The 24,104-nt window shown below is 37.8% G+C and overlaps 1 protein-coding gene across 3 annotated transcripts in view; it reads right to left on the bottom strand.

Annotated features, from left to right (window-relative positions):
• LOC107729269 (serine/threonine-protein kinase MRCK alpha-like) overlaps positions 1-23,633 on the bottom strand; it is a 60,777-nt gene extending 37,144 nt beyond the window's left edge. For all 3 annotated transcript variants that reach the window (XM_016539724.1, XM_016539725.1, XM_016539723.1), the window contains exons 1-5: positions 22,495-23,633; positions 14,999-15,090; positions 11,846-11,929; positions 11,649-11,744; positions 10,866-11,014 (exon numbers count right to left, since the gene is read on the bottom strand). In XM_016539724.1, coding sequence (XP_016395210.1) covers positions 10,866-11,014; positions 11,649-11,744; positions 11,846-11,929; positions 14,999-15,090; positions 22,495-22,672 — 599 coding nt within the window. In that variant the 5' untranslated portion in view covers positions 22,673-23,633. The remainder of the gene's footprint in view (positions 1-10,865; positions 11,015-11,648; positions 11,745-11,845; positions 11,930-14,998; positions 15,091-22,494) is intronic.
• Positions 23,634-24,104: the final 471 nt, after the last annotated feature.

Genomic DNA, 24,104 nt, shown 5'->3' with positions numbered 1-24,104 from the left:
GCAAACAATACAGTCGAGATCTCATGACAGAACACAGACCGGCTGAATGACGCTTTCATTTAGATCGCTAAACTCCAGCTTGTTTGTTTGTTTTTAGATCATCGGCGGCGGCGCTTCCGCAATAAGGAGAGAGCGCGTGCGCATGGTTGCCAGATTGCTTAAAATAAGCAAAACACACCGGGCGAAAAATGTATCAATGTAACATCGAAGCTCTCATTCGGGGATTAGAACTCTTGATATCTGGCAACCGGACTCATGAAAGCTCGCGAGTAGTAGAGGCGCGTAGAGCAGTCTGCAATAACATTTTCGTCTCCTTTTTTTGACGAAAATAAAAAGAGGTTTTTGGTAAAGTTTTTAACTTTTTGAATACATTTTAGTCTCGTCTTATTTCGTCAACGAAATTGCATGTTGATATAGTCTTAGTTATCGTTTATTGACCTTATCATCGTCTCGTCTTAGTCTCGTCTTAGTCATGGGAAAAAAGCTCGTCAACGAACATTTTTCGTCGTAGTGTTCGTTAACGAAATTAACACTACTATTAACTGAAACTAAAACTAAAACTAAAAAACACTGCTGAAATAAAAACTGAAATCAAAGCTAAAATAATATACAAATATAAAGAAAAATGTCTTGGGTAAAGTTTAAGTTGAAGTACTGAAATTACTAAAACTAAAACTGAAATCAAATAAAGCTAAATAGAAATATTTACCAAAAAAAGAAAAGAAAAAAAAAATGACATTAAATTACAAAAAATGTAATTACTTAAAATGAAAAATGAAAATATAAAAAGAAAAAGCTTATTAGAAATATAAATGCTATAACATTATATAAATAATACTAAAATAACACTGGTCTTATAACTAATAGTCTTATAATCAGGGTCGTCTTATATTCGAGCCAATACGGTAATAATAATGAATTTGCAGGTCAAATATAGGGATGTAACCTAGTGAGACAACATGACATAATCGTCTGTTCACTCCAGGTCAACTGTTCACTCCAGGTCAACTTCCCTGAAGTAACTATTGATTTTATAATCAATTCCCATACCCCAGTCCTGACAACACCGGCGCTAACATCATCCCCTCGACCAGTGAATGTGCTGAAAGAAAACCTCTTACATGAAGGATGCTGCACACAGGCCCTGACAGAAACACAGCACTGGGAAGCAGGACATTAAAATGTGATTAGTGTTGGTTTCCTGCCCTGTCGACGCACGATACCACAGCTGCGCCAGAGACTACAAATGCAGCTTACAAACACCATTAAAGTACAAACCACCATACACAATTTAGATACGCACAATATATCAGTAGTCACATCTTTTTAGCCAGTACGGGAAAAATATTAGCCAACTCAGAGATATTATGAATACTTAAATTCATTTATTTATATTTTTTTCTGTCAGGCTTCAAAAGTACTAAACCCTTAATCTTTTTGACTGAATATACTAAAGTTCTGATCCTTGATTTCACTTAAATTTTTGTTTCAAATCTAAATTTTTTTAACATTAATAAATTATAACATAACATAACATACAACATAACATAACATATAATATAAAATACACTGCATAAGCTATTGGTATCAGGCGATTTTTTTTTTGGTCAGCAGTGGTCAATAAAGACTCAGAGGACATTATTAGGAAGAGCTGGAAGCAAACAATAGAAAATGAGTCCCTGCAGACTGCATTCACCTCATCTCCCACTAAAGAAACGGCCATCATTAAAGAGTTAAAGTTTCCATCCAAACGAAATCAACCACGAAAGGAGCGATACACTTTCCAAAGCAGCTTGAATACATCTAATGTAACAAATTCACATTGTTTATTGCAATTAAGTATGTGAGATCAGTCAGAGAAGAGTTATAAATGATGTTAGTGTGTGAATGGTCATGCAACGGTTCAAGTCCTCAGGGTCTCTTTAACACACACACACACACAGAGACAGGAGGGGCAGCAGCTGGTCAGTAGATGGGCAGGTGGTGGAAGACTGTGTGAGTGAGTGTGTGTGTGTGTGAGTGATAGAGACAGTAAAGGATCAGTGAGCACTGAGGAACAGAGCCATGGTGTTAAAAATAACTTCTCTTTCTCTCTCAGTAAGCCCAAAAACTGCTCTGACCCTCAGAACATTCCAACACACTTATTAGACGCTCTCTGGAGGACATGATTCTGATTAGTCCAGTATGGCATTCTGGAGTCAAATATTCATTTAATGACTGTATAATTTATGGATAATTATGTTTTATTTAGTGATTCAGAAAATAGTCATGTAATAAACAGGTTAAATGTACAGTCAGCCAGTAATTACCGCAAACTAAATGGCTTCACATCAGGGTTTATTTTGCCATAATCACTAACATACACCATCCAGAACATAATCTGAACTATCATTTGGGGTCAGTACTTAAGTATTAATATTTTAATTCAGCAAGGATGCAGTAAATTGATCAGAGGTGAGACTGAGTAAAGAAATTTATAATGTTACAAAAGCTTTCTATTTCAAATAAATGCTTTACATTCATCATCACATGGTTCCCACAAAAGCACAACTGTTTTCAACATTGATAATAATAACACGTGTTTCTTGAGCTGCAAATCAGCATAAAAGAGCAGGAGGGAGAGAGAGAGTAAACTCAGTAAACAGGTGAAGAACCTTGATTTCTTGACAGGCCACATAGGAGCTGTCTGAGTTCTCACACAGAGAGAGGAGTACAAGTTAGAGAGAAGGAGTGAAGAAATGACAGAGAGGAGGATGAGTCAGGTGGGCTGCATCCGGAGGACACGTGAACTGACAATGCAACACACATCAGAGTGGAAAATCTGGGATGAGCACCAGTGCCAGATATGGATAGATGATGGAGATCTGCAGCTGCGGTTCTCACAAATGGGCTGCAGGTCTGTTCCGTTTCGGTCAATGACAATGGGGGAAAACAATGAGAAATGCAAATAACAGGACAGCAAGATAAACAGATCTATCAACCTTTTTACTGACGGCCCATATAGACTTTATCCTAGAAGACCAGTAACAAAGCTAAGGTAAATGAAAATATGATACGGGTTCACTTGGAATGAGGATAAACATGGCTTTGTGTGATGAGTTATTGGCTGCTGAGAGCATGAAACAAAGTAACCAATAATTATAGTTCTGGACTTGTAAACAAAGAGTATGCTGTCTACTGGTCAGAAAGAAAGAAAGAAAGAGAGAGAGAGAGAGAGAGAGAGAAAGAAAGAAATCAATTAATCAATTAATCAATTTAAAAAAATAAAGTTAAATTAAATTAAAAATTTAGTGTCAGTTAGTCCATCTCACTTTCTGGTGTCCAGCTGACTTTGAATCCTTTTGTTAAGAGCATTCCAGACAAAGCACACATTTCCCACACACTTCACATAAACCAATTAGCTACATATCAACAAATAAAGAGTCAAAGATGTCAGGTTTGTGCATTAAGTCTTCATAACACACACAAAACAGAGATAGAGGACAAGTGGTCACAGGAAGGGAAGTAATCCTGCTTTAAAAGAGCACGGTTGATCTGTGGACACCATCTGCCCTGACTGCAGACAGACAGAGAGTCATGGCTAACTGACCACTAACACGGTCCAGCCGTACTATCAGACAGCCGCATGTCAGTCACACCAAGACTCTCACAAAGAACCGTGTCTCATTTCCTGGAAATGAGACATCACTTCCTATGAGGAGCAGAACAACTAGCAGTGGTGAACCACTTCCTTCAGGTTTTACACCACATCCTGTTTAGTGGTTTACATCAAGCCTCAACTTCCTTAACAGGTGCTGTTTTTCTTAAATGCACCTAAAATGACTTAAAAAAGGTCTAGAATATACAACAAGCGTGAGAACAGCGTACAGATGAAGTTACTGCATCCCTGAACAACAGGATATAGATGTAGGCCTATATATGCAAATGTATAAAATAGATTTTATTGAGAAATGTTTTTTTTCATATTAAAAAAAATAAAATCGATATATTAAAGGTTTATATATAATATATAATATATATTTATATATATAAAGAACTAAATTAGAGGATACACAGGGGCTTCTGGGAGCATTTACATTAGTCAAAATAATAATAATAATAATTATTATTATTAGATGCAAGTACACTCCCCAAAATATCTTTCTCTCAAATAGCATAGCACTGGAAAAAATTTAATAATTTTTATGAATTGGTTCTATTGGATAGTTTATCTAAATAAAAACTGGAAAAAAATAAAAATAAATACACACTGACCCACCCAAAAATGAATATTCTCATCATTTCACCTGTCACCTGAATGACTTTCAGTGGAACATAAAAAGATATTTTGAAGAATGTTGGCAACTAAACAGATTTGGTTCTCACTGACTTCCATTATATGGTAAAAATAATACAATGGAAGTCTTTTTGGAATACAATGGAAACTGTTTTGTCACCAACATTCTTCATAATGTTTTCTTTTGTGTTCCACAGAAGAAACAAAGTCGTATAGGTTTGGAATGACATGAGGGTGTGTATAGTATAGTATAGTATATATTTATTTAATGCCATGTCAGCATCTAAGGCTATTTTCATGGCAAAAACAATTAAAAAATACAATTATAACAAATACAATAAAAACCAGCAAACAAACACAAGTTATATTACACAAGATTTTTTTTACATTCATGAGGGTGTGTAAATAATGACATAATGTTGATTTTTAGGTGGACTATCCCTTTAAGTTTGATAGCACCACAGCTTTTAGTTTGAAGATCACAAATTCCACAATTATAGCCTATATTTTTATAGGGAAGTCATGGCCTAATGGTTAGAGAGTCGGAATCGCAACCCAAAGGTTGTGGGTTCGAGTCTCGTACCGGCAGGGATTGTAGGTGGGGGGGGGTGAATGTACAGCGCTCTTTCCCACCTTCAATACCATGACTGAGGTGCCCTTGAGCAAGGCACCGAACCCCCAACTGCTCCCCGGGCGCCGCAGCATAAATGGCTGCCCACTGCTCCGGGTGTGTGTTCACGGTGTGTGTGTGTTCACTGCTGTGTGTGTGCACTTTGGATGGGTAAATGCAGAGCACTAATTCCGAGTATGGGTCACCATACTTGGCCACATGTCACGTCACATCACTTAGACAAGCAAAGCCATATTCATTAAAGTTCATTTAATTCCCAGTCCAAAAAAAAGAATGAAGAATGAAAAACAATTGATGTTTATGCGTAAGGACGCTGACTAAGGCGTTTCCAATCATTATCTAATGACAGCTATTGGCAGTCGACTCTCAGAGACCCTGAGGACCGGTCCGACCCATCAGGTTATCGTCCTGAGAGAGACAGAAAAGGGGTGGAACTTCAGGAATTCTGATCAATATCTGCACACAGTCCAGGGGAAGGTCAATAACTGGATTAATCACAAACAAACCAAGCTAAAACACTAGAGTGAAGATCTCAGGAGCTTCAGAATGACTGACGGGTGTGTTTGCTAATGCGATAGAGGCCGACCTTATGATCACAATGAGCTGCAGGCCTGATTTTCTCCGCCAGCAACTCATTCGAGCAGAAAACATGCACACCTGAATCAATATTAACCCAGATTACACAATCGCTTGGAGCAGAGCTGTGATGGAGAGGTTAATTCCCCATCCAAAACACCCCTGAGAAGACTCTTACAAGAAGAGACGAAACTTCACATTCTTAAACCACAATAGCCTACAGTAACTGATGATTTCCTCTAGTTGGACAGTCACTGTACTTCATAAACTCAAGCATTACAGTTGCAACACTGTAAGAAGAGGAAGCTGTGAACCGCCACACAAAGGTCACCGAGTAGTTTACTGCTGACTTCAGTGTCGGCTTCCTGGTGAAAGAGACCGCAGGAATGCGAGGGGGCTTTCTCCTGCGGCCTCCAGGATTCTGCAGATGGTGATCAGCGATGTGGTCGAGGATCAGGGCTTGAGATCTCGCCTCAGAAGCTGCAGTGCTGTTCATTCCTCTGGGAGCTCCTGAAATTCCAGGCGAAGATGGACGATCCCGGCGATCCCAAGAGGCTGTGCAGCTGTGCCACACCACACCCTGAATCAGAAACCCTTCAAGCACCCTCAGGATCTCACGACACACTTCGGTTATGTTCAGAATGGAATATTAGAATACTGTGCAGTATGCTACAATTTGTCACACTTTTAATTCAGCAAGTTGTGCACATTTTATAATCTCAAAAATATGGTTATTTACCATTTTAAATCCAATTTTGAGACCAAAAAAAGACTGATCAAATTACACAAAGAAGTGGTTGATATTGCTTCTGATACATCCACTCCCCTTGCTTGGAAATGGCAGGTCAAGTTAAGCGCACAGCATTGTGGGATACCGCAGAAACAGATTTTCTTCCAAACCAGCACAGATGCAAAAACATCTGCAGATATCATCTTGGTCTAATAGTATGGCAATCTGAACATAACTCACCCAACAGAACAAAACCACGCCAAGAGCACATACAAGTTATATTTCACTTCAAAATCAAAAGAAAAGAAAAAAAACAAGTGAAATTATATTTTGCATAAAAATTATAAGTCTATGTTTTAGGCTATTAATATATTTTGCATTGAGACATTACTTTCCCCAATTTTACCATTAACATTATGCCAAATCATTACTGTAATGAGCAAAAAAAAACACTGATATATTATTTAAATTGTAAAGTATTTACATAACACATTTGTACCTCCTTTATGCTGAAACTAAATACAAATCATAATACTGCAGTATTTTTCAACGCAATGCAGTTAAAAATGTATATATTAAAAAAACATAAAAAATAAATAATATATAAAATAAAAATGAATAAATACAATATTAAATAATCTGATCAGAATCACTACTGGAAATGCAGGTTAAAACATTTTAATGGTAAAACATCTGGGCCATTTACAGTAACAAGTCTTTGGTGGAGGAAATGTGTTTAATTGTCATGAACTTGTCACACTACAAATAATCTTAAAGGTCCTAAAACAGGCCTTATGCATGAGTCTTTCTTGTGTACATTCAAAAGTCATTTATTACTAGGGCTGGGTGTCGTTCAAAAATTTTCTCAAACTCAAAGACTCATCTCCTGAGCCACTGCACAAAGAAACAAAATGTAACCAAATCAGTGCAAATAGTTTTAATAAAGCTCAAATAGTCTTCAGTTTACACATCTGTTAGGCTACATTTACACTAGTTAGTGTTCGTGTTAAAACGCATAGCTCAGACAGAATCATGATTTCTATTTATTTTCCACTGATTTACTGATGAGCATTAGCAGCTTCCAGCGCTGTCTGGTCTGCTTGTGTTCTCTCTTGAACCCCCGGTCTGGTGCTGCAGTCTTATTGGCTCACTGACGCTGATGAGATTAACCCCTTAGGTATCGAAATTTGGTACCGAACGACGAGACGTTTTTCGATACTCGATGGTATCGAGGCAATTCGGTCGGTGATGGCTTTAGCTGATTGTGAAATCTTTGTCCAGATCAAAACAGCCATGACGGCAGTGCAAAAGAAATCAACCTGACAGCTAGTCGAGAGAATTTCACTCAAATGTAGTGATTTCAGGCAACATGAGTAAATGTGGCCAACATAACGACAACTTTATGTAAATGAGCAGCAAATCGATGTATCAACCTCCAATAAGAGTGAAGCCACAGGAGCTCACATGATCAGAGCCGAGCCAGACTGCAGATGGCAGTGGTATGGCAGTCAGAGCCTCAGAAGTGACAACACGATGTCAAAATCCCAAACACGCCGCTGGGCTCTCGGAGGAATATGAGTGTTATATGTCTCTCAGACGCTGGCCAGACTCGCTCATAGCCAGACGCTGAGGGGAGGCGCTCAAAATACCCTGCATTCAGGAGATGGTTGCTGCTGGTCTGCTGGTGTTCAGAGGGCTGGTCTGCGTGTCACATACCTGTGTGCATGTGGAATGAAAGTCATGTGGGAGCTGAAGCGCTGACCTCAGGTGAACAGGTCGGTGCAGTGGTCAACACTGCGCTCAGCTTACAGACACAGAGTCCAGTCGACAGGAGCTGAACAAGCAACTATTCACATTTATCCTTATAAAGTAACAGAACGGTGACACTTTCACTCTATATTTTGATTGTTTTGAAACAACGTCACAATAAACTGCTATTAACTGGAAGGCAAATTAGTCTATAGCCACATGGACATCTAGTCAAAGGTCAAAAGGCCACATTAAAGAATGACAATATGACATTTGTTTTGTGATAAAATGAACAGATCAAAATGTGCGATCTTGTTTCATATTAAAAGTAACAAAGGCCAAAGCTTATTGTAAATATTTGATGGTAGGCATGCTACAAATAATGTTCATTGATACTTTGTTATTAAAATGAAGAAATCGATATTGCCAGCCCTAGCATCCATACAGCTGACGTTTACCTATTGTAGTTTATCCACATTGAAATAGAAACGGACTCTTTGGGGGTGTCAGAAATTAACCCCATATTGGCAAGAGATTAAAAGGAATCTGGAAGCTGTTTTTGAAGTAGAGATTGTTTTTAATTGTGAATCTCTATATTTGGGTAATATAAATTTAGATGGGTGGAACAATAAGGATAAGAAATTGTTGTTAATTCTTCTGGCGGCTAGTAAAAAAGTAATTACTAAAAAATGGCTAAAGCCAGAGACACCCACAGTTGAAGAGTGGATTGATACAATACACATTATATATGTGATGGAAAAACTATCTTTTTCATTAAGAAATCAGATAGAAGATTTTTTTCTAATTTGGAATAAATGGATCGATTATATTAAACCGGTACGCCCAGATTTTTCTTGAATTGTAACAGTTCTTTTAAGGTATCTTTTTGTATGAGTTGTAAGCAATAGCTCCCCATGTTCTTTTGTATATAGTTGTTGTTAAGAGGAAGAAAATATAATGCGTATGTAACATTTGAGAAATTTGTTTTCAAGATTGAGGGCATACATGCTCTGTATATACATACTCTCCATAGTAACATTAAGGTGTATGTATGTGTTTTCATTTATTTTATTTTTTTTTTCTTTCTTTCTGAGAAATTATTTATGTCCTGATCTCTGTATGTATTTTCCCTCTGAAAAAAATAAAATAAAAAAATAGAAAAAGACTCCGCCATCAGAAAAGTGCTAATTAAACATCACCATTTTGCTGTTTGTTTCACTGTCAACTATTCACAGTAGTCCTAATAAAGAAACATGATGAAGACACTTTTTGTTTTTGTTCGAAAAAAACAATAAGCTATTAATCGGAAAGGCCATTGAATCAATAGCCTCCTAGACATCTAATCAAATCTCAAAACTGTTGTTTTAGACAGATGCATATCATTCCACATCTGAAATTTATAACATTCCACACAGACAATTTTAATGAAAACAAACAGCTGAAATGGTCAGACAGTCAAAATTACTATGAAAAATTAAATTATTATGATATGCTATCAAAATGAAATAATGTTTTCAACATAATTTACTTTGTAAAGGGACTTATTTTCAAAATGCAATATTAAGAGGAAAAAAAATTGAGTGGGATTTAATTTGATCCTTGTGACAGGTGTGACAGGTGGTGTGAGGGGAGGAGTATAAAAACAAAAGGACAATCATTTTAAAGGCAAACCAGTTATGTTTAAAAATTGCATTTTGTGTTTGGAAAAATGTGCACGGACAATTGTGCACAGTAAGACCAGAAACATGTGTTAAGAAAGTACATGGGGTCAGTTTCAATTTTCTGTTGACTTCTTTTCAGTCGATAAGATATATTTAACACAAAACTCCAAATATGGAACCAAAAACACAAATTCTTCCTAATCACACCATGAAAACTCCAGCGCAGCCATGCGAGTGCATTCACATAAGAGAGATGTAAGATAAGAGGAACAGCGGTCTTGGCCAAAACGTGTCACAGTTTACCACTGAACATATGGTGTGAGCGCTGACTACCACTCAAACGCAAACAGCTTTAACTGGACAGCAGGAATGTAGATGGAGCGCATCAACTCAAGCACGCTGCTGCAGGGGAAAAACATGCGTTTATATTCTAACAGTGAATAATAAGCACTTGAGAGAGTAAAATCACTCGGCAAAACTTGTGTGATACTGTAAAGCATCCAGCATGAGGGACAGAATGACAGGAAACTCACAGCCTGGCCCACAAATAGGCAACTTCCTGCATAAATGACAACAATGGAAGGCCCGCCCCTTTGTCAATCCTGTCTACTCAGCACCTAAAGTTTAGCTTTGGGTTTTACTATGGATGAGGTTATGTAACTATTCATTTCAAGCTTGAGTAAATCTATCCAAAACTGGACAACGCACTTAAACATGGGTAAAAATGGAACTTTGTCTATTTTCCCTTCTTTTGGAAAGGAGTTGCCCACAGTATCGTACCCCTTTTAAATTGTCCAAAACAAATCTCTCATGGCCGAGGTGGCTAAACCTGTAATTACAGTCCTTATTTGAGTTCCCAGAGTGCATAATGTACGGTGCACGGACCTCTGCTGAGCTCCACAGCAGCAGCCTGCAATTAGTAAGACCAGAATAAATCAATTCCACTGGAGCCACATCTGAGAGCCCAGGCGCCTCCGAACGTTATCCCTGGACGTGTGCGCTCCGTGTATAGAACGCAATAGCAACTTAGCAAGCAAAGGCAGCACTGAAATGTCCTCTGTGATTGTTGAAATCAGAACAATTTAGTCCCTTCCTGCGTTCCCAAAATAATTCACATTCCCACAGACCGGCACACACAAATCATTTCCATGCAATTTGCTCCAAATGTCGTGCAGCAGAAATAAAAAAAAAAGGGAGAGGGACATGTAAAACCAGGCCGGTTCGTGAGCAGAATGGTCTCACCTGTGGACATAGTGGAGCTTATGCACAGAATCGATTGCTAGAACCATCTCAGCCAGGTAGAATCGAGCCATGTCTTCTGGTAAACGGTCCTCAAACTTGCTGAGAAGAGTCAAGAGGTCACCACCCACGTAGTAGTCCATCACCAGGTACTGCAGAAGACAGACATGTCAGAACTAAATAGTGTAAAAGCAGACAGACACCAGATACAACAGAAATGTGCAGGCCCAGAATTGTACACTGAAAGTTAGAGCCGCCGATAGAGAGAACGATGGAATGATATCGAGCTAGACAGAACGATAGATAAAATGACAGATAGACAGGAGGATAGACAGAACGATAGAAAGAAGAATATAATGATAGAACGACAGAACAATAGACAGACAGACAGATAGATAAGATAGATATAAAATGACAGACAGACAGACAGATAAGATATAAAATGACAGACAGACAGACAGACAGATAAGATATAAAATGACAGACAGACAGACAGACATAAAACGACAGACAGAGATAGATAGATATAAAATGACAGACAGACAGACAGATAGATATAAAATGACAGACAGACAGACAGATATATATAAAATGACACAGACAGACAGATAAGATATAAAATGACAGACAGACAGACAGATAGATATAAAATGACAGACAGACAGACATAAAACGACAGACAGAGATAGATAGATATAAAACGACAGACAGACAGACAGATAGATAGAACATCGGACGGACGGACGGATGGACAGACAGACAGATAGATAGAAGGCAAAAGCCTACCAGGAAGTTGTCATCCTGAAAGGCGTAGTGCAGTCTGGTGATCCACTGACAGTCTCCATTTACCAGCACGTCACGCTCCTCCCGGAAACATGCTGTCTGGAAATAAGGCGACAAATTTGTTCACAAAACACTCAAAACTAAGCTTTCCTCACCAAACTAATTCATTTTGAGATGGAAAGACTCAAGAGTGTTTGTACCTCTGCTCTTTTCAGCATCTCCCACTTGTTGAGGATCTTCATGGCAAACACCTTGTCTGAACTTTTCACCTTTACAACTGCTACCTGTAACGCACCAGAAAACACACAGAGATCTGACACCCGGCTCCTCCATTAAATAAGCACGAGGGGATTTCTAGAGGTCCTGATATGATTATAAGCCGCTTTGTGTTGCTTTTGTTCCATCTAGATTTCCAGATCACACATGGAAGTGGTTATCAGTGACAGTGGAGTAGAGCTGCACGATTCTGTAAGTTAACATTATTTAGTTAAGTGATTTCCACTTTGATAAAAAAAGATATAACAAACCTGATTAATGTAACCATTTTAAAGAAAAAAGGATGTTTTGTTATAGCTTTTGGAGCAAGGGCGCCGCCATCTTGCAGTACCACTGCAAGTGACGTCACGGGGTTGGTTCACTCCGATAGCCAGTGAAGTAATACAAGCATTTCTTTACATTTGAACGCACGCGCTACCATAGACATCAATGTTTATATCTGAATTATAAACTTTCATCCCAGTATTTCTGTGATAATATGACTGTATGACAGAAATAATACTGTGTAGTTGAAAAGACTGTTTGTGAAGCTGTTTCTTAACCAAACATGGTAACTGCTCTCTTGTGTGTCAGCGGCAGTGCGAACACAGATTTGAATGATCCGGTAAGACTTTGTCAAAGGTTTATTAGACACGGGAGAATCGTTGTCATTTAGAAATGAGATCGTGTGGTTGTCTGAATCGAGATCGCGATCTTTTAACGATTAATCGTGCAGCTCTACAGTGGAGTGTAAACCTTGAGTTACAGGGCAGGGCAGGTTACTATGGGTGTACACACACACACACCGATGATATCATAATATAACTCGTACTGAGGGAAGAAAGCATTCTTCACAAAAATGCAAACTCATGGCTCAACAAGTAAAAACACAATCAGCTGGCAGCAATTCGATCTCAAGCCAGTGACAATTTCACTGACAGCCCAAATCCGATTTTAATAACTCACACTCTGAACTATGACTATAAAATCTGACACAAGCCACTTTTTATTATGTATATAGGCATTTTTATGCATTTATGTACATCACCAAACACCAATAGATGGAAACATAATTCATGTATTTAAAAATTGTATTTCCATCTTTGTTGCAACAGTTTTGGAAGTGTCTAAAATGACTGCACCCATATTTACAAGTCATTGGTGAATGGCGCTTATCACATGCTGTGTGGTATCGGCGTTTGGTATCGGGGCATTTTAACGAGTACAGGAGCTCAGTATCGGGCCCGATACCGATACCAGTATCGGTGCATCCCTAATATATAGCATATAATTATTATATATAATAATGTAATAATGAGCTGAAAATGCTGTAATAATGCTGAGCAAAAACAAAATTATAGAGAACATTGATCCAAACACATTCACCTAAATGGCACATAATGGATCAATAAAATGATGTTTGGTCCGGACGTTTAAGTGTAAGCATCATGGGAAAATGAAGGGAAGTGGAATGGACATATATTTGTCTTGAATTTAAGGTGTCCAAGCGAAACAACGGTGTGATTCACTCCCTGCGATTAAATAAGCCAAAACAAGCACACATTGAGAGGTCTGCACATTCCAGCCCGAGCCGGGATACGAGCATCATTCCAGACAGAAATCACACTCTTCTCTCTTCCATACACTTGATAGGGATTCAAAATGAACCAAATCCCAAAGGCACGGACCTTAAAAATTCAGTTTACGGTTGCTAAGAGAAGTTATACTATCCGTTACAAGTTTAAGAAAATATCTGATCGAAAGGACCCAGGGACTGGAAAGTGACTTTAAAAATAGCATTCAGAGCATTGGCATTGTGCCCTCGAAACACACAGCCTTACATGGGTCAAACTCCCACAATGCAGCCTTTGAAATACAGTTTTGGAAAACGAATTATTACTCAAAAATGACATTTAACTTCTGTCATAACATTGTCAACAGTAAGAGCGAGAAATTCAAATGAAAAAGGCAATGAAAACCAGGGGAAAAAGCAACAGCAAAAACATTTGTTTTTCACTCTGATTCACTGATGTTCTGAACACAGATTATTGAATCCTTGGCATCTTTAACTTTGGTCCTCTACTATTACCACTGCTGTAGTACAAAATAACCTAATTTATCCCTAATTACCTAACTTTCCTTAAATGGAAACGCATCACTGAAAATGTAACTTAAAAATAAAAAAATTTCCAATAAGAAAGTTACATGTATTTTTTTTTAAAACAATTGTTAATGGCATGAGGGTACAAAACGAAAGCGCACGTATGCATGTCTCCCAGCTATGAAACTGATCAATCAACAATCAATAATCGATTAAATTAATGTCAATCATCAATTAATCACTTATCAGAGAAGAACCAGAGATGTCATGAGAGATTTAAGCCTGACTCCTGTCAGTGTCTTTATGAAACCAGGATCACGGCGGCACGGGGCGCAGGGTGACAGGTCAACCTTAACTCAGAGACGACCCTTTGACAACTACAAAGAGCTCCGTTCAGAGAGCATGACACCCATCAGCATCTGCTCAGTGTAGCTCTCATTCTGCAGATGGTGACGGTGTCACGTTCTGCCAACATAAAATATGCAAGAGTGAAAATAGGTTGATTTTGGCTGCTAAACTGTTAGCTCAGGTTAAACACTTTCACATTTTCACAGGGTAACAAACTGTACTTTACTCAGTTTATGACATGTAAAATAACTTGGCATGCCTTTGGGTCATGAATGAATTCTTTGCCCAAAAAACAACAATGGCACCACAAGGGTCCTGGCCACTTCTCTGGCACTTAAACGACTGACTGACTGCATCCCAATTCACACACTTTTACATTTTGTAGAGTATGTAGTTCACTGGTAAAAGCACTGGAAAGTTCTAAACTCCACATAAAAAATATACTATTTTAAGACATTTTAGACATCAAATGGCAACCCAGCATAATACCAAAATTGTTCATTGCACAATTTTATTAATAAAAAAAGACAACAACAAACTTATCAGAACATTTTTGGGTTACAACCCATCACTTGAGAGACACTGCTATATAGTATGGGAATTCAGATCCAGTCATTCACCAGAATCTCAACACAAGACGGACGCTTACCTCGCCGAAAGCTCCTCGCCCAATGACCTTCAGGATCTCGAAGTCCTCCTTGTGCAATCGCATCTGTTTCACTTTAGAGGTGAACGATTTGGCTGTGGAGAGAGAGAGAGAGAGAGAAGAGGTTATTACTGAAGACGTTCAAATCCATCACTTCATGATGGTGAGCCATAAGGGCCTGATCTTCTCAAAGGGATTTTGTAGCAGTTTCAGTTACAGCACATTCACACAAGTCAAAAGTTCAGAGGCATCTCTGAGCAGGTGTGAAGGACAGATTGATGGTGTTCTGCAATAAAGTCTTGCAGGGATTGAGCTAAAAAATTGGCCACCGTGACTTGTTTTCCTGACGTGATAAAATAACTCATCAATATTTCATGTCCACTTATTTGGCAAGTAGAAGGATAATACAGTCATCCTGCCATTATCAAAAAATAAACCTGTTCAAGGTGGTACGAGAGGTTTTATTTTGCGATAATGAGCAGCTTACAGGCCTATATTCTCATTTCCCCTGACATCTAATTAGAGAAAATTCTTGTCACAGAAGTGTGGGTTTAATCATGAATGGCAGCACAAATTTGCCATTTACCCTGTTATTGGGACTGATCCTGACAGTGAGGTTTGTATCTTATAGACTGCAAATCATGATTGTGTACAATCACAAAGCATCGTCAACAAGTATGGGGCTACTGCAGGACGACTACCTTTAGCAATGAGAATCAATTACTAGCCAACATTATTGTATGAAGCACACAGAATATGATTTACTGTGTGGTTGAGAAGATGTGCAAGGAGTTTCTATTGAAACCTCTGAAGAGGACGCACTCAACTCAAGGATGCATGTGATCACCATCCCAAATGGCCAAGAGCAATTAACACATTTGAATTTGATACATTTAAGCCCAATAATTAGGCTATAAGTATGGAACAAATGTGTTAAATTAATGCCAGAGGAATTGCAAATTGTATTTTCAAAACCAGTATATAAGAACTATTAAAATGTGTTAAATTAATGCCAGTTAGTCAATGTTTTTCTTTAGATTAACCAGTCTATCCATGACCAGAATATCATAAAGAATTGGGGGTGGGATTTTTTGACTTGAGTAATGAGTAATTAACCACCTAGCAACCACCCAGAACATCCTAGAAGACCCTAGCAACCACTCAGAACACCTTTGCATCATGTGGCAAGATTTGCACTGGCAAACTCCACTTACATTTTTTCTTCCAAAACGTAAGAAATGTATTTGAGTCCATAAATGATCTCAGTAAGTATCGGGTAAACTATAAATCATTGTATGATAAAGAGAGGAAAGGCTTCTACATTCTACTGAAGTAAGATCGTACTGCTACAATGCTGTGTGCTGCGTATGAATGAACTCTGTATTGGTCAATGAATGTCACATTGAGTTCAGACTCTCACAATCAGACACCAAGACAGATCTCTTTTCACTTGGACTGCATTAAATCCAGTCTCTTGTACAGACACTGAGCCTTGTGCTGTTCAGTTAACCCTGAAAAATAAAAAACTGATGTAGTTAGCTGAAACCAAAGCAGGCTCCAAAATACTGAAGTTACAAACATACTTGGTTTTTAAATGAACCGTTCACCCAAAAATGAACAAAAATATTGCTTGTTCTCATTAAACATTTCCACATAATATCATATAAACAGATCACTCAGACCATTTATGTAAACTAAGTTGCTTGTTCAGAAATTATAATGGTTATTATGATGTCAAAACCATGAGTAGATTACATATGACTGCTCATTTTTATGTATCAGCACCTATTAAGTAATCAACAATATTGTTGTTACACATTTCAAGTCTTATGAGGTTATCTAATCCAATTTGTTTCTATGTGTGAGAGAGAAACTGAAAAACAGTCAAGGAACTTTCGATCAAAGTGATTTGCTTATATCCCATCAGAAATCCTTCACTAATGGTGCTGCCTCACTTCTATGGAAACAACTAGAGAAAATATAGTATATCTGAGCACTCTCGTCAAACACGCAACTCCAGATTCCACGTTCCTGTTGAAATCACCTGATTAGGATGTGTATTTACTGTCATGCCTTTGGCAAGAGTGTGCCGTTTCTTTAATAACAAACAGCAAGAGGTTCTAAACACGCAACTAAAAAACTGTAAAATGACAGAAAGCAATAATAGTTCATGGCTGGTGTGGCCTAGTGGTTAAAGATCTGGGTTGGTTGCTGGTTTTAACCTCTGATCAATTAATTATCATTTGACCAAGTCATTTAACACCACATCCTAATTGCAATGAAACAATATTCTACTGACAAATAATCCACAATGAGTAAGAAAATTACAGTGGCTTAATGTGGATTTTGGATCAATGAGGTTTCACTGGAACTACCCAGAAAGTCATAATAGAAACAGAAACCAAGTGACAATCAAAATGTCTAGTTCCTTATTGCTCTAGCTGGTTAAGAATAAGTGGCACAGCCAGTGCAGATTCCCAAAAATCAGGATGGCCGATGCTGATATAATAATATTTTATATAGGCCTACTATAAATATATAGTATATATTTTAATTTCTTGAAAATTTTCACTAAACATGATCAGTCAAAATTATTAGATTATCAGTTAATGCCAAAAATCTCCCAAGAATTTTATCAGTCTATCAACAACACAATATTAAGCAAGTAAGATATAGGATATACCGATTCTTTTTCGCAAATTCACGATGAAAATGATGAGGACATTGAGAAGGAATAACCTAATATGAAGCAAACAAGACGTATCACTTCAAGAGGATGAGCTCCATTAGCCAAAATGTCAGGCAGCTGAGTTGTTGATATGAAATCTACACACACAGCTTCGTGGGATATGAGCAAGATTCCATGTAAACAATGCCGTGACTATCAAATGTTACCACAGTGTCAGGCATCCTTTTACAGGGCATTAGAAACGGATGGAAAACAGACCACCTGGACCTGCCATCACGGCCTCCAATACATCAAACAGGGAAAGTGTATAAAGTCTATTAATAAAGGACAGTTTAAAAGTCAAGCCTTCCAAAGAAGAATCTACACTGTTTCCAAAGTGTCCAAAACAACTGCAGCACGCACAGGTCGGTGTTCATTTAAGATCTGAATGCAGAAAGCTCAATGTGTATACATCACTGTCACAGTCTCCAGCGTAAGAGGACACAGAGCTGCAAATCAAATGAACCACAACATCTATCTCCAGCAATACCCAAGAGACCATATAAAGGCAAAGACACTGGCAGGATCATTAAAACACGATTTCCATAGAGGGAAAGAAGCGCTTAAAGCCAGACTGCAGAAAGACCTCAGAAATACTCGTGAGCGCATGCCGTGTTCAAACCTGCTCTGCTCGACTCCAACATCAAGAGCATTTTCACTGTGAAATGTCTGCATAGCACAAACACCGGGCATAGAATAAATAGTCAGAGCTCCTCAGCTTTTGTTCAATGTCTGTAGTGTTACTTCATATACATAAAACTATTCATTTAAGACCCATTACATAAACTGAAATATTATGATTAAGATACAATCATTTAAAAGCTACAACAAAAATAACTTGAAAAACATTGGTTTAAAATCTGAAATCAATAAACAAACAAACAAAAGAACCTGTAGATGTCAATATAATGTGTAATGCAAGTTAATACAATTAAGGGTGTGAATTTATTGGGATAAAATATTTAAATTGTGTTTAATCTCAAAAAGACAAGACCATAACATTAGGTCAGGTCAAAAAAGACAAAAATAACATGATCTCCAAACACAAGCCAGCCAGATTTTCTGAAGATCAGTAATGTCATGAAACATAAACGGATTTTAACTCTGTAAAAAACAACTACTAGTGTTTACACTAGCATTTTCATCTGCGAGAGAGCAAATAACAATGGAGGAACAAGTCTGGTCCTAAACCCAATCCGTTCAGGACAGACAACAAGATTCTTACAATCCCTAAAATCATATTGGTCTTGCCAATCACAGCGCATGACACTCCTAAACAAGAGTTGACTTGCTATAATACAGATACAAATAAGGACTGAATATAAAGGAAAATCTCGTGATGAGGAGGATTTAACCTTTGAATACGAGAAACCTCCCAAAGTTAATACAAACCTAATCCCAAAATATGAGACCGGTTTAACCTGACAGCAAACCCAACCTGCATAAATAAACTCATCCAGTACATATGAAAGCTAGAACACTGGAAAAGCAGAAGTTGGGGCTGTGACAGGACAACCACATAAAACCGCCTGGGTTGTCCATTTAAACCAGCTGTCTGAGGAAACTCACTACACAGGGGTTCTTCTTCAAATACCAGAGGGTAGTTGTTAGTCACCGTTCACCGAGTCAGCCTTTTCTTTCAAACAGTTGGGCCTGAACAGCATCTGTGACTTGCACATTTCTACAATGGCCTTAAAATAAAAGTCTTCAGGCCTCTTTCCAATCAACAGAGAGAGCATGGAATCACCACACTAATTACTAATTAGTCAACTGATGTGTTTAAAAGCACACTTTTATTTAATTTTTTAGATTTATAAAAAAGAATAATCAGCATCATTAATCACCTGATTATCTTGAGTAAATAGTTAAAGCAGACAATATCAATGCCTACTTTTTCTAATACAGTTTGTACTTTTTTTGCCCATTATACATTATAATAATTTGATGCCAGATTTGAGGTAACCCGAGGTTAATGTTTCCCTCATGAGTACAGCTTATAGGGTTTTAAACCTACAACTTTCAGTTACCAGCCCAGACTAGAATAGACTATTCAACACCAACAGAAACATTTCAGCATGAACACATTATGTATTTCTCATCCAGACATTATAAATCAAACCATGACGCCTGGTATGATGGATATTGCATGTACCATCTCTAGAACTGTCAGCTGTCAGATAACCAAGTTAAGGAATCCCATCTGAAGCATGTGGTCGTCCCAGTACCCTGACAGAGATAACACATATCTGGCTGATGATCTGGGCACGAGTTCAAGCTTGTCCTGGCATCGTCTCCAACCAACCTGTGGCTGAAAGGTGTGTAAGGATCATTTTAGCCTAATGCAACAGAGGGAGTTGTTTACAGCATTTTAAAATGCAGAATTGAAGTTTTATAACTAAAGAATAAATCAACTCCCGGAAGAGCCTACAAATTCCTTCCATTACTGCAGCACTGCAGTAGCCAAGCCCTGAAGAATATATGCAAATAATCTTGGAAAGCTCTTCTATATATCTAAGCATCAATGATTCTGAGAAAGGCTGACAAGAAGAAATGAATTAAAATGCAATCACAGTGTCTAATCCCAAAGCATTAACCTAAAACATAGCATATGCTCAGCTCAAGAGGTCTACAAGTGCAAGGAGTCGCACTTTGTATTCTGGTCCCTACAAATATGATCTATCCTTTGTATTATTGTGTTACAGTGGATGTTTATTATTCTCAAGCTCTGCCACATTTGTTTGGTATATACTGTGTGCATCAGTCAGGACTTCTGTTTCCAGGGAAGGAATGTTTACAATTCAAGGCATTCAGGGTGGTTGCAAGTCAGGCCACAAAATAAACAAACAAACAGCACACTATGTTCATTCACAGTAGAATGTGATGTGGAGCTCCAGTTATTTCCTGCTCAACTTAAAAACGTAACGAGTTTAAAGTCAAATTCTTTAGTTAAGCTGGGTCAGGAGGCCCCTGATTAAACATACTCAAACAATGCAACTACTTTTCCCATTACACTGTATATGTTCAATTACACTGTAGTCACATGACGGTCACTTCATAATACTCCCCAGCACAGCTATTAAAGGAATAGTTCATGCAAAAATGAAATTTTGTGGAAAATGTATTGACCTTCAGGCCATCCAAGATTAGATGAGTTTGTTCATCAGAACAGATTTGGAGAAATGTAGCGTTACTTCACTTGCTCACCAATAGATCCTCTGCAGTGAATGGGTGCCGTCAGAATGAGAGTCCAAACAGCTGATAAAAACATCACAAGTAATCCACACCACTCAAGTCCATCAGTTAAAGTTAAAGAAAAGCTACGTGTTTGTAAGAAACAAATCCATCATTGAGGCGTTTTAACTTTAAACTGTTGCTTCTGGCCAAAATGTGATTCCATAATCCATAACACTTCCTTCAGTGACACAGTTCATCATCTGTTGTCCTCTCACACAAAATCCACCCACATGTTTGTTTAGAACTGTTTCAGACTGTTTTTGCTTGTAAACACTGCTTGATAATTCTCTCCTGATTCAGACGAAGTGACTTTTATGCTGGAGGAAGCAATATTACGAATAGAGGACCCTTAAGCAACGATTAAAAGTTATAAACATATTAATGATTAATTTGTTTCTTACAAACTTGCAGCTTTTTGCTCCACAAGACATTAATAGATGGACTGGAGTCGTGTGGATTACTGTGTTTTTATCAGCTGTTTTGACTGTTCATTCTGACGGCACCCATTCACTGCAGACCAATTGATGTAATGCTAAATCTCTCTAAATCTGTTGCCATGAAAAAAACTAAAATTCATGTACATCTTGAATGGCTTGAGGGTGAATTTTCATTTTTGTGTGAACTATTCCTTTTATGCATTTACAACTTTACCACCAAACATGTCAACGTCATATTCCATGCTTGGAAAAATCCTTTGTATAACACAAAAGGGGGGAGATTTCACATTTCAGCCGTCAGCAGTGTTGTTATCCATATAGTGAATGACACCGTATAGCCTGGGGTCTTTTTCTACCTTATTTACACAGCCATAGCCTTTCCTATAGGGAACCAGTTTGATCAATTACCAAGACAGTGAATAGCACAACCTTCAGTGTCAGAACACTGCCAACAGGCAGAAGTAGATTTCGTTCATTACTTTTTGACTATCCCTTCAAGACATTCGATAGCACATGTACTTATAAATCAAAATGGGTTGTGACACTGTTTAATCAAATTCTAATATCATATACTCCCTTTCTGAGGTAATTTCAATCCATGCCCCATGCTCAACGTGCAGGTATGATGGCTCAGAATTTAACAGCATGTTGCTACTTGACTTTTCCAGGGCTGTACACACACACACCTATGATTTAGTGCTGCCAAATGTGGCTTAAAGACATTTGTTGCATGAACTTCAGTGAAATATCCTTATTTATGAGTACTTTGCAACCCAAACATCTACTGAACTTAGGTTTGGTACCATAGATGATTTAATCAATAAATACAATGACTTACAATGCATGGATTTGATATGGGTTTAACATAAAATGCACTGGTTTACAATGGGTTAAACATAAAATGCATTGGTTTAAGATGGCTTGAACGTGAAATGCATTGATTTGATATGGGTTACACATAAAATGCATTGATTTACTAGGGTTTAAACATTAAATGCATTGATTTAAAATGGTCTGTGCATGAAATAAACTGATTTAATACGGTTTAAATATGAAATGCACTGATTTTAGGAAACATGTTTTTAAAGCATTATACTCACTCCATTCCAAAAACTCAGCAATGTTCTTCTCTCTTCTGAGTGGGGAGTTGATGCACTCATCATAAAGGCAGATGAGAACATCCAGAAGAGTTTCCACACTACAACACTGTCCATTGGACTGGACAGGACCATCCAGAATCAGTTTTTCCAGCTTTTTCAAACGCACTTCTCCAGACATGGTTCAAATCGAATGTCAGTCCAAAATATGTAGTGTAATGTTATTAAAATAGATACAAATACGCGATTACTCTTTGGAGGGGATCTGTAAATAGCTATAAATATAAACCACCCATCATCACAGAAAAATGCAGTCACAAAACTGCAGTAAACTCAAAACTAATTTTTATTTCATACCTTAATAAAACTTCTCACTACATCTTTTTAATGTACTATGTACTCAGTGACCAACAAACCACCAAATGAGGGGGACAATTTAAGCCATTTATCCAAAAAGACCTCGCACTTTTGTGTAAAACTGTAATTTATCTCTTGCGTTTTGAAAATATTAATTTACATACATTTAAGTGCCTTCTCTGTAGCTACTCAAGCTAACGAGCTAACAACATTCTCGCGACACAATGTATCTTAACTCTTTTTCTCTCATATAAATACAAAAAAAAATCGTGTATTAATATTAACAAGTACTAGTGTCAAACCATGTCAAGTATATAGACTTAAAAACATTCCCAGTTTGTTCAACTTTAACGGGTTAAAATAACTGATGCTAATGATCAGGCTAATAAAGACGTTCGGCTAGCAAGCTAACAGATTTTGATCTCATCCTGAAAGAGAATTTTCCTCAAAACAAACAAAAATAACATGACACGCCCCCCAAATGTGACATTTAGGCATTACGTGTGTGGAAAAGATGGATAAAATGTGTTTATGTCCGCAAAAAGTGAGTTTCGCGAAGTTCCCCAAAGGCACCGATTGAGTGTCGCTTAGTTTTCCATAGTCCTTTTCCCATTAATAATTCCTCAAAAGTAAGTCCTGCCTACGGGATGAAGTCCGTCAGAGGATGATGATGATGGGGTGAAGATGAGGAGGAGGATGGTGTGGATGCGGGGTGACGGGGTGAATCTCTCTCATCTGCCCGCCGCCACTCAGTGTGATTCAGGAAAGATAAGGAGAAACATGGCGACTAGACGCTCTCTCTCTCTCTCTCTCTCGCACACACACACACACACACACACAGAGACACACACACACGCGCGCGCGTCCTTTCACATCCAGACACATACACGTAAAAATAAACATACTACATATATACTACAGGCTACATATATACATGCATTTACATAAACATATTGTACACATACGTATATAGACATTCACATGCCTATAAACCATACATAAATACAGATATAGAAACAGTCTCAGAATTTTTTTAATAAATAACATAAATTAAAACAGACATAACATATACACAAACAAACACACATGCACATGTAAACGCATAGAGACACTTTCAAAATACACAAAAACAGACACAAATATAAACACACAAATACACGTCCATAAAAAAAAACATACATGTGTGTCCATAAATACACATGTATACAGACAAAAATAGGCCTACATACTGTAAATACACTCTGTTAAGCTGTTTT

This window comes from Sinocyclocheilus rhinocerous, unplaced genomic scaffold (assembly GCF_001515625.1).
Source record: "Sinocyclocheilus rhinocerous isolate Xijiao unplaced genomic scaffold, SAMN03320098_v1.1 scaffold1268, whole genome shotgun sequence".
NCBI classification, from domain to species: domain Eukaryota; kingdom Metazoa; phylum Chordata; class Actinopteri; order Cypriniformes; family Cyprinidae; genus Sinocyclocheilus; species Sinocyclocheilus rhinocerous.
The sequence above is the reverse complement of the archived record's forward strand: the minus strand, read 5'-3'. Positions and strand labels throughout refer to the sequence as shown.